This window comes from Phoca vitulina, unplaced genomic scaffold, assembly GCF_004348235.1.
Source record: "Phoca vitulina isolate PV1807 unplaced genomic scaffold, GSC_HSeal_1.0 scaffold106, whole genome shotgun sequence".
Taxonomy (NCBI): Eukaryota; Metazoa; Chordata; class Mammalia; order Carnivora; family Phocidae; genus Phoca; species Phoca vitulina.
Genome location: NW_022589809.1, coordinates 1,289,774 through 1,300,209, shown reverse-complemented (window position 1 = coordinate 1,300,209; position 10,436 = coordinate 1,289,774). Strand labels below are relative to the sequence as shown.

Genomic DNA, 10,436 nt, shown 5'->3' with positions numbered 1-10,436 from the left:
TACAGCTGTGAGGCCGGGGGCCAGAAGGTGTCCTTCCACCTGGATGTGGCAGGTGCGTGTCAGTTTGGGCAGAGGGGATAAGCTCCTGAGAAATCAGGAAATGAGCCCTCTTGGACAGGGTGGGGGACAGGTGTCTGTTGTATCTGTGTTGGGTTCTCTGTTGATCTGCCCAGCCCAGGGCTCTGTCCTCTGCCCAGGTCCTTGGATTGGAGAACACTCACCGCAGCCCTTCTTGTGGATTGTTCTGGGCATCTGTTTCCCCAGGCTTCTCCCTTATATGCCACAGCCCCACTTCAACTAGCACGGAACCTGCCACTGAGGCTTTCTTGGGTACCTGCAGGCTGCTAGGGCCTGTGGTGTGTGGCAGCGACTGTTCTTTGTCTAGGGTTGGTGAGCAGATACGTTTCCCATTTTAAATCCCCCTTGGGCCGCTGCGGAGCCTCACTTGAGGGGCTTTGGCCTTGGGATCCTGATTGTCCAGCTGTCCTTTCGTCAGCCCTGTGGCCTTGCCCTTGCTCGGATGCCCATCCTGGCCTGGGCCTGGGCCAGGCTGTCCTCTCCTGCCTCCCCTCCTGGGCCTGCTCCCCGATGCCCTTCTGTAATGTGGACCCAGGCCCCAGGCTGTGGCAGGGTCCCTTAACTGCCTGCTTCCCACTCTCTGCAGTATCTGCTCATGGGGCCATCTTCGCTGGCGGGCAGGGGTCTTGGGCTCTCAGCTCTTGGCCCCCAGGCTGTGGCCCCAGGGGGCTCCTCCTGGCTGCCCTTTCTGGCCTCTGGACGCCTGGATGGTGGCTGCCAGGTGGCATGGTCTGCTCAGCAGAGAGACGGAAGTGGGGCAGTTGTAGGGCAATGGGAGTTTGGGGTGGCCCCAATTCAGGTCTTCTCCCACAGTGTGGCTCCTCGGTGGGATGGGGCCCAGTCCAGGAATGCAAGGGCCCTGCTCTTATGCCCACTGACCTCCCCCCAGAGCCGGAGCCTGAACCCCCCGCCCTGGAGAGACCTGGCCGCAGGGAGCCTCTGGTGGTCAGGGAGCATGAGGACATTGTCCTGACTGCCACGCGGGCTACACCCTGTGTGGCCACGGTGACGTGGCTCAAGGACGGTGTTGAGATTCGCCGAAGCAAGCGGCACCAAACGGCCAGTCTGGGGGACACCCACACCCTGACCATCCACAGCGCGCAAACCCTGGACAGCGCGGTCTACAGCTGCCGTGTGGACGCAGAGGTGCAGGATTTCCCCGTGCAGGTGGAAGGTCAGCAGGGCTGGGGGCGGTCCTCTGGGAACCCCGTGTGTGCGGGGGGAGGGCGCAGGACGGGGGTGTCCCCCGTGAGGTCGTGCAGGCAGCATCCCTGCGCGGAGCCAGAGGGGGACTCAGGGCCCACGACTGCTGGGCACAGAGCTTGTCCCCGGCCGGAGCCCTGCAGCTGATGCCCCTCCCGTCCTGCAGAGGTGGCCGCCAAATTCTGCCGGCCCCTGGAGCCCGTGAGCGGGGAGCTGGGCGGCGCAGTGACGCTGGTTTGCGAGCTGAGCCCGCCCCAGGCCGAGGTCATGTGGCGCTGCGGGAGCACGCAGCTCCGGGCTGGCAAACGCTTCCAGATTGAAGCCGCGGGGCCCCGGCGCTCGCTCACCGTGTCGGGCCTGCGGCTGGAGGATGCGGGGGAGTACGCGTGTGAGACACGTGACGACCGCACCAGCGCGCAGCTGACCGTCAGCAGTAAGCCGCGGAGGGGCGCGCGGGTGGGCGGGCAGTCGGGCGGGGCGCACCTGGGCGGCTGCCTGGAGGAGGTGTCCTTCTCCACGCCTGCAGGGTGGGGCCTCTGCCTCTCCCACCTGCCTCTCAAGCAAAACCCCTGTCCGCAGCCCCCCGCACGGTCAAGTTCACGGCTGCGTTGAGCGCCGTGGTGGCGGAGGAAGGCCGCGAGGCCACCTTCCAGTGCGTGGTGTCCCCCAGCGATGCGGCAGTCACGTGGTTCCGGGACGGCGCCTTGCTGCAGCCCAGTGAGAAGTTTCTCATAGCGCAGAGTGGCGCCGGCCACAGCCTGACTATCTCCGGCCTGACCCTGGAGGATGCTGGCGAGATCACTGCAGAGGCTGAGGGTGTTAAGTCCTCGGCTGCTCTTCGGGTGCGAGGTGCGTGGATGGGGCCGCGGGGAGGGCCTCCCCGTGGGCTGGTTCCCTGGCGGCCTTCTGATGCTGGCCTGGGTCCAGCTGGTCTGGGTGATCTGGAGGCTGCACAAAGGAGACTCGGGTGGGGCCCAGGGGCCGGGTAGCTGCTCGGAAGGGGACAAAGTAAACTCCCACAAGGGGCATCTGGTTGGGGAGTGGGCAGAGGTTGAGGCTGTCCAGTGAGGCTTCCTGGAGGAGGCATCCCAAGCCAAGCCCCATGGATGGAAGTGGAGTTGGCAGCCAGTGCAAGCACCTTCTGGGGAGAACATGGCAGAGCCTGGGACGGGGAGGCCCACTGGTGCCATGCTTTTCATTCCTTGATGTGGAGTGTCCAGGGTCTCCTTAAGGCTGGTGCGGCAGGTCTGGGGGCTCAGTCTGGTGCACCAGCTCCCCGAGACCCGCTGTTGGTGGTCATCGGCCACACTTAGGAGTGCCAGGCACTTTGCCTGGTTGGGCTGTTGGGAGCAGGGGAGCAGGAGATGAGAGGCGTGCTGAGGAAGGAGCAGCCTCCCAGAGCCTCAGCTTCCTCCTGTGTGACTGGACCTGTGCAGGTGCAGGGCTGGGCCCAGCTTGGAGGCGGAATGTGAGGTCGTGGTGGGGAGCAGCTGTGCCCGGTGGGGGGAGGGAGGGCGGGGGGAGGAAGGGCCCTCGAGCTCTGGCTCTTTCAAGAGTGGCAGTGACTGCGGTGACCTCCCTTGCTTGCGACCCCAGAGGCTCCGGTGCTGTTCAGAAAGAAGCTGGAACCCCAGACGGTGGAAGAGCGGAGCTCAGTGACCATGGAAGTGGAGCTGACGCGGCCGTGGCCTGAGGTCAAGTGGACACGGAATGCAGTAGCCCTGGCGCCAGGCAAGAACGTGGAGATTCACGCGGAGAGCACCAGTCACCGCTTGGTTCTGCGCTGCGTGGGTTTCTCGGACCGTGGCTTCTATGGGTGCGAGACTCCGGACGACAAGACACAGGCCAAGCTCACCGTGGAAAGTGAGCAGCAGCTGGACCTGGGGGTCGGGCATCTAGGAAGGAGGAGGGAGGGGGAGGGCGGTGGATATCCCCCTGGAGGGGCAGGCCCCGGGGGTAAGGAAGGGGTGTGCCTTTCCCCCCTGGACAGCTGGCCTGCGGGCTAAGGTGTCCGTGCACGGCTCACCCCTGCCCTTGCGTGTGTGCCCAGTGCGCCAGGTCCGGCTGGTCCGGGGCCTGCAGGCCACGGAGGCTTGGGAGCAGGGTGCCGTCAGCATGGAGGTGAAGCTGTCACATGACCACGTGGAGGGCAGCTGGACGCGTGATGGCCTGCGGCTGCAGCCAGGGCCCACCTGCCAGCTAGCCGTGCATGGCCCCATTCACACCCTCACGCTGCTGGAGCTGCGGCCGCAGGACAGCGGCCTCATCGCCTTCAAAGCCGAGGGGGTGCACACGTCTGCGCAGCTTATGGTCACCGGTGCGTGGGCGTGCGTGGGACCCGCTGCAGAGCGCACCCACCTCTGTCCCCAAGGTGGCCTGGGGAGGCAGGCGGGGTCATGGTCGTGGAATCCTGGGGGCAGGGCACTGGGTCTCGCCCCTAGAATCAGCTGTGTGATACCGCCCGGCTCAGACCCCTCCTGGCCCTGCTCTCACTTTCCCCCTCCTGCCCACCTAGAGCTGCCTGTGAGGTTCAGCCACCCCCTGCAGGACATGGTGGCCACCGAGAAGGACAAGGTGACCCTGGAATGTGAGCTGTCGCGCCCCAACGTGGATGTGCGCTGGCTGAAGGTGCCTCCCTCCCCCTGGAGTCCTCTGGCTGCCCTTACCTCTCACGGGTGCCTGGCAGGCGAGGGGCTGCTCTGCGGGGCAGTCCCAGCACCTGACCCGACCTCATCCCTCCTCAGGACGGTGTGGAGCTGCGGGTGGGCAAGACAGTGGGCATGGTGGCCCAGGGTGCGTGTCGGAGTCTCATCATTTACCGGTGTGAGCTCGGGGACCAGGGCGTGTACGTGTGTGATGCCCACGACGCTCAGAGCTCAGCCTCCCTGAAGGTGCAAGGTGGGCAGATTAGGGGTCAGAACCTCCTGGCCTCCCCACATTCCCCAGCCAGGTGCTTAGCCCCCTGGCTGCCCTGCCCTGTACCCTTCAGCAGTCTGGGCAGGAGGGGGGAAGGGGCAGCTCCGTGTGTCCAGGTGCGACAAGGCCCTGCTTGTTACCCCAGGTCGCAAGGTTCAGATCGTGAGGCCCCTGGAGGATGTGGAGGTGATGGAGAAGGAGGGTGCCACATTCTCCTGTGAGGTCTCTCTGGACGAGGTGCCGGCCCAGTGGTTTTGGGAGGGCAGTAAGCTTCGGCCCAGTGACAATGTGCGCATCCGCCAGGAAGGTGCGATATTGGGCAGGCTGCGGGAGGGCACGTCCTCCTCCTGTCCCCAGGCCCTCCTCCCCCCAGTACTGAGTGACCTGTGTTCCCAGGAAGGAAATACACTCTCATCTACCGGAGGGTCCTGGCAGAAGATGCAGGGGAGATCAGATTTGTTGCCGAAAGTGCAGAATCGCGAGCGGAGCTCCGAGTGAAAGGTGAGGGAGCCCAGAGGGGGGTCTGTGCTGGGCAGTGTGTGGGTGAACACACACGTTTTGGGCCTTCCAAGGGCTGACAGTCCGCTGTCCCAGGAAAGGCTGGGGTGCCCCAGGCCCTTCTTGGGAGGAGGACAGCAATGACCCAGAAGGAGGAGAGGGAGGTGTTGCCTCCTCAGCAGGAGGACAGGGGTCTGGGAGAGGCCGCTCCGGGTATGAGGGCTCAGGGTCTCCTTGTTGAAAATGGAGGCAGCAGTAAACCGTTCCTCTTCCTGGGACCGTGGCAAGTGCTGGAGAGGTGGCGAGGGCAGGTGGCACCCTGGCAGGTGGCAAGCGTCAGCCCTTAACTGGTGGCCTTGGTGACAGTGAGGGCATCGAGGAGGGAGGATCTGCGGCAAGGGGGGCGGGCTAAGGCATAGGGGGCTTGGATTGGCTTTATGCAGGGGTGTGCCAGGCGGGCGCAGGGTGTGGTGTGGGGAAATGTGGCAAGGCGGGCATGTGTGGGGGCAGGGGTGTGCCGAAGGAGCTTGCGAAGGGCCAGGGGCACGCATGTGGGTGCGCTCAGCTTCCTCCTGGCCAGCGGTGTGCAGTGGGTCCCAGAGAAGCCCGAGGGGGACACTCGGGGTAGCCGTCCGCTGGACAGGGAAGGGGCCAGCGCGGGCTGTTCTGCCCGAGGGCGGTGGCCCAGCCTGCTGGTCGAAGGCCGCAGAGGCAGAGCGCCCAGACCGAGGTGGGGGTGGGGTTTCGGAGCCCTGAGCACCCCCAACCGCCCCGGCCACACCCACAGAGCTCCCGGTGGCCATCCTGCGCCCGCTGCGGGACAAGATAGCCATGGAGAAGCACCGCGGCGTGCTGGAGTGCCAGATGTCTCGCGCCAGCGCGCAGGTGCAGTGGTTCAAGGGCCCCGTGGAGCTGCGGCCCGGGCCCAAGTATGAGATGGTCAGTGACGGCCTCTACCGGAAGCTAATCATCAAGGATGTGCAGCCCGAGGACGAGGACACCTACACCTGCGATGCTGGGGACGTGAAGACCAGCGCCCAGTTCTTCGTGGAAGGTGCGGGCCGCGCGGTGCGGGCGCCTCCCCCGAGTCCCGGTGGCGGTGAGCGGCCCTCCCAGCGGGACCGCGCCGGTGACCAGCGTCTCCCCCACAGAGCAATCCATCACCATCGTGCGCGGCCTGCAGGACGTCACGGTGATGGAGCCCGCCCCCGCCTGGTTCGAGTGTGAGACGTCCATTCCGTCGGTGCGGCCGCCCAAGTGGCTCCTGGGAAAGACGGTGCTGCGGGCCGGGGCCGACGTGGCCACGGAGCAGGAAGGCACGGTGCACCGCCTGACGCTGCGGCGCACCTGCTCCACCATGACGGGGCCCGTTCACTTCACCATCGGCAAGTCGCGCTCCACCGCGCGCCTGGTAGTTTCAGGTGAGCGCTCGGTCCGCGGCTGGCTGCCGCTGGAGCTGGCCCAGGGCGCGGGTAGGACGCCGGGGTCCCTCCGTCGCCGCAGCGCCGCCCTCTCCCCTTCCCCGCAGACATCCCCATGGTGCTCACGCGGCCGCTGGAGCCCAAGGCGGGGCGCGAGCAGCAGTCGGTGGTCCTGTCCTGCGACTTCAGGCCATCCCCCAAGGCCGTGCAGTGGTACAAGGAGGACACGCCGTTGGCGCCCTCTGAGAAGTTCAAGATGAGGCTGGAGGGCCACATGGCGGAGCTGCGCATCCTCCGCCTCACGCCCGCGGACGCGGGCCTCTACCGCTGCCAGGCCGGCAGCGCCCAGAGCAGCGCTGCGGTCACCGTGGAAGGTACGGAGGGCGCACGGGGCCCTGGGAGGGTCTCTGGGGGAGGCGCCAGCGCGGGTGCTGAGCGGCGCGCTCTGCTCCGGGCAGCGCGCGAGGTCACAGTGACGCAGCCGATGCAGGACGCAGAAGTCACGGAGGAGGGCCGGGCCTGTTTCTCGTGCGAGCTGTCCCATGAGGACGAGGAGGTGGAGTGGTCGCTCAACGGCACGCCTCTGTACAGCGACAGCTTCCATGAGGTCGCCCACGAGGGCCGGCGCCACACGCTGGTGCTGAAGCGGGTTCGGCGGGCGGACGCGGGCACCGTGCGCGCCCGCTCCCCCAAGGTGTCGGCCACTGCCCGCCTGGAGGTCAAAGGTGAGAAGTCCCTGCGGGGCCCTTGGGGTTCCCCAGGGAGGGGTGCGGGGCTCTCGGCAGGCCGGACGGAGTGGCGCTCGCTCACCTGCCCACACTCGCCCCCAGCCAAGCCGGTGGTGTTCCTGAAGGCTCTGGATGATGTGTCCGCGGAGGAGCGGGGCACGCTGACCCTGCAGTGCGAGGTCTCGGACCCCCAGGCCCGCGTGGTGTGGCGAAAGGACAGCGTGGAGCTGGGCCCCAGCGACAAGTACGACTTCCTGCACACGGCGGGCACGCGCGGGCTCGTGGTGCATGACCTGCGCCGGGACGACACCGGCCTCTACACTTGCAGCGTGGGCTCCGAGGAGACCCGCGCCAGAGTCAGTGTGCACGGTGCGTGGCGCTGGGAGAGCTCCCGGGGGCGTGGCCTGCTCCGGGGGCGGGGTCGGGTCTAGGGGGCGGGGCCGGTCCTAGGGGCGGGGCCGGGGGCGGCCGGGCCCAGGGGGTGGGGTCAGTCCCAGGGGGTGGAGCCGTTTCCCGGGATGGGGGAGGTTCTGGGGGGCGGGGGCGTGAACGGGTCTGGGTCCAGGGGGTGGAGCCGTGTCCAGGGGGCGGGGGGGGGGGTGGGCCCGGGGGGGGGGGCGGGGGCAGTTCCAGGGGGCGGAGCCGGGGGAGGTTCTGGGTCCAGGGGGCGGGTCCGGGTCCAGGGGCGGGTCTGGGTCCAGAGGGCGGGGGCGGATCCAGGGACGGAACCGGCTTCGGGGGGCGAGTCCGGGGGCGGGGCGGGTCTGCGTCCAGGGGGCAGGGGCGGGATCGGTTTAAGGGGGCGGGGCCGGGGGCGGGTCTGGGTCCAGGGCGCGGGGGCGGATCCAGGGGCGGAACCGGTTTCAGGACGCGGGGCTGCTTCCAGCTTTCCGGGGCTGCCCCTGCTGGGGCTGCCCCTGCTCGGGGCCCAGCTCTTCTCCAAGGCCGGAGGCTGCCCTGCAGAGCTCTAGAGGTCAGGGCTGGCTCCTGGAGGAGCGGGCTTGATGGGATCCTGGGAGGCCCAGGTGCAGGCAGAGGGGTGAGGGACGGTAAGCAATTGTAGGACTGGGGACACTGAACTGGCCATGCTTGATAGAGTCTCAGGGGGCCAGGGATTCAACAGAGGCTGGAGACGGTCCCCCTGTGCCAGGGACTGTGTGTGGGCAGTTGCGGGGGCCACAGAGGGGTACAGTCAGGGTCACCGCGTGGGGGTGGTTGGTGGCAGAGGCCCAGATGTCGGGCATAGGATGCCCTGGAGGGACCCCCAGGCCCCAGGCAAAGCCTGGTGAAGGTGGTTGTTGGCAGGCCACGTTCTTGTTGGGTTGCCACATGGAACCACACCGTGGAGCCACACCGTAGGCCACCCAGCCATCAGGGCAGCATGGGCCCCCTCACCCCTGGGACGTCCCTCTCAGCCTGGGCCTGGCCTCCTGTGTGCACTGCTGTTCTGGCCCAGCTGCTCTGGTCCGGTTCTCCTTCGCGCGCACACGCATGGCAGGCTTGCTGCCTGGTCACCCTGTGCGGGTTCCTGCTGGTCTGGTTGGGGTTTGAGGTGAGACAGGAAAGGGGGCAGGGCAGTGTGGTGAGTTTGTTCTAGAGCTGGATGGCCCTTTCATTTGGGGCTCCCATCCTTGCCCTGCTGGAGCATTCGAGCTGGTGACCGCTGTGGACAGGGCTTGTTCTCTAGCAGACAGGAAGTGACCACACTGGTTGGAACAGCTCTCCATGATGCGAACACCAGGGTTCAGCCAGCTGGAGGCATTTGCTGAGGGGGCAGCAGGCCCACCATGCCTGGGGCAGCTCCGGGCTCGACAGTGCCAGCCTCGGGGGCGGGGGGGGGGGGGGGGGGGGGGGGGGAGACTGGTGTCCAAGAGCCCGGCCTGGTACGACCGCCATCTCCTGTGGCCCACAGACCTGCACGTGGGCATCACCAAGAGGCTGAAGACGGTGGAGGTACTGGAAGGCCAGAGCTGCAGCTTTGAGTGTGTCCTGTCCCACGAGAACGCTGGCGATGTGGCCACATGGACAGTGGGTGGGAAGACGGCGGGTGGCTCGGGCCGCTTCCGGGCCACACGCCAGGGCCGCAAGTACACCCTGGCTGTCCAGGATGCTGCTCCTAGTGACGCTGGGGAGGTGGTGTTCTCCGTGCGGGACCTCACCTCCAAGGCCTCCCTCATTGTCCGAGGTGGGCACTGTGGGCAGGGCGGGATGGGGGTGGAGTGGGGCCTCGGCCGGGCCCTGGAGAGCTCCCCGGTTGGAGACCCAGAGATACCTGTTGGGGTGCTGGGGGGTTTAGTCATCTGAGGGAGCTCCCTCTGTAGGGTGAGACTGTCCAGACTCCGGGCAGAAGCAGGGTTTCTGGTCTCTGGTGTGTGGTCTGACCACTGTGGGATCCTCCAGGCTCGCGGCTCACTGAGCTGGCAAAATTGCCACGCTTTGCGTCCCGGGGCTCTGAACGATGCTGCGGTGTGAGAGTCTGTGGTCTCGTGTCTCCTCTCCCCAGCCCCTCCCTCGTGACCACGGGGACTCCTGATTCCCAGGGCCCTGTGCCCACCTGCCCTTTCCTCACCCTGAGCACGGCTGGGGCCTGGCCGGGGCTCACGGGGGACTGCTCTGCTCTCTTCAGAGAGGCCAGTGCATATCACGAAGCCGCTGGAAGGCCAGCGGGCCGCTGCGGGCGAGGATGTGGTGCTGAGCTGCGAGCTGTCTCGGGCCGGCGCCCCGGTGCGCTGGCTGAGGGCTGGGAAGGCCATTCGCGAGAGTCAGAAGTATGACCTGGTCACGGAAGGCACTCGGGCCATGCTGGTGGTCCGTGCGGTCTCACCCAAGGACTCAGGCGAATACACGTGTGAGACAGAGGCTTCCAAGAGCACAGCGAGCCTCCTTGTGGAAGGTGACCCCACAAGAGACCCGGGGATGGGTCCCCATGGCCTCGGCAGGGGAGCTGCCCATGGTGGGGGCCGGTCCCTGTCCCGAGGGGCCGGCATGGGGTCTGAGCAGCCCTCAACCCCCCTCCTTCCCACCCCCTTCCCAGAAAAGGCAAACCGGTTCACAGAGGAGCTGGCCGATCTGCAGGCGGAGGAGAAGGGCACGGCCGTGTTCGTGTGTAAGACAGAGCTTCCCGCAGCCACGGTGACCTGGCGCAAGGGCCTCGCAGACCTGCGTGCCTCAAGGAAGTACACCCCCAGCCAGGAGGGCCTGACCTTGAAGCTCACCATCAGTGCCCTGGACAAGGCAGACACTGACACTTACAGCTGTGACATTGGCCAGGCCTGTTCACAGGCCCGGCTCCTGGTGCAAGGTGAGGCCTGGCGCCGTGCTGGCCTGCGCCGTGGTTAGCTGTGAACTTTGTTTAAGGGGGCTTGGAGGCCCTCGGAGACCAGCCTGTTTCCCTATCCGCGGGAGTTGGGCCTGGGTGGTCTCGTCTCTGAGACCCTGCTGGGGGGACCTGGTGTGAATTCATGCAGTCATGTGCTGAGAGCCCTTTCTGTGTGCTGGCCTGAGCCTGGCCCCCATACGGGGGCTCCGCGGGGATTGCGCACGGAGTGCGTGGCCCGGCCCCACATGGGAGCTCCGCGGGGATTGTGCACGG

General features: G+C 66.9%; 1 protein-coding gene across 1 annotated transcript in view; it reads left to right on the top strand.

The window, feature by feature from the left end:
- OBSCN (obscurin, cytoskeletal calmodulin and titin-interacting RhoGEF) overlaps positions 1-10,436 on the top strand; it is a 133,173-nt gene that overhangs the window by 57,887 nt on the left and 64,850 nt on the right. The window contains exons 14-31 of the mRNA XM_032397906.1: positions 6-52; positions 968-1,252; positions 1,448-1,714; positions 1,861-2,130; positions 2,878-3,144; positions 3,332-3,598; positions 3,797-3,909; positions 4,026-4,179; positions 4,343-4,504; positions 4,594-4,698; positions 5,483-5,749; positions 5,847-6,116; positions 6,224-6,490; positions 6,575-6,841; positions 6,947-7,213; positions 8,757-9,029; positions 9,471-9,737; positions 9,879-10,145. Coding sequence (XP_032253797.1) covers positions 6-52; positions 968-1,252; positions 1,448-1,714; positions 1,861-2,130; positions 2,878-3,144; positions 3,332-3,598; positions 3,797-3,909; positions 4,026-4,179; positions 4,343-4,504; positions 4,594-4,698; positions 5,483-5,749; positions 5,847-6,116; positions 6,224-6,490; positions 6,575-6,841; positions 6,947-7,213; positions 8,757-9,029; positions 9,471-9,737; positions 9,879-10,145 — 4,082 coding nt within the window. The remainder of the gene's footprint in view (positions 1-5; positions 53-967; positions 1,253-1,447; positions 1,715-1,860; positions 2,131-2,877; positions 3,145-3,331; positions 3,599-3,796; positions 3,910-4,025; positions 4,180-4,342; positions 4,505-4,593; positions 4,699-5,482; positions 5,750-5,846; positions 6,117-6,223; positions 6,491-6,574; positions 6,842-6,946; positions 7,214-8,756; positions 9,030-9,470; positions 9,738-9,878; positions 10,146-10,436) is intronic.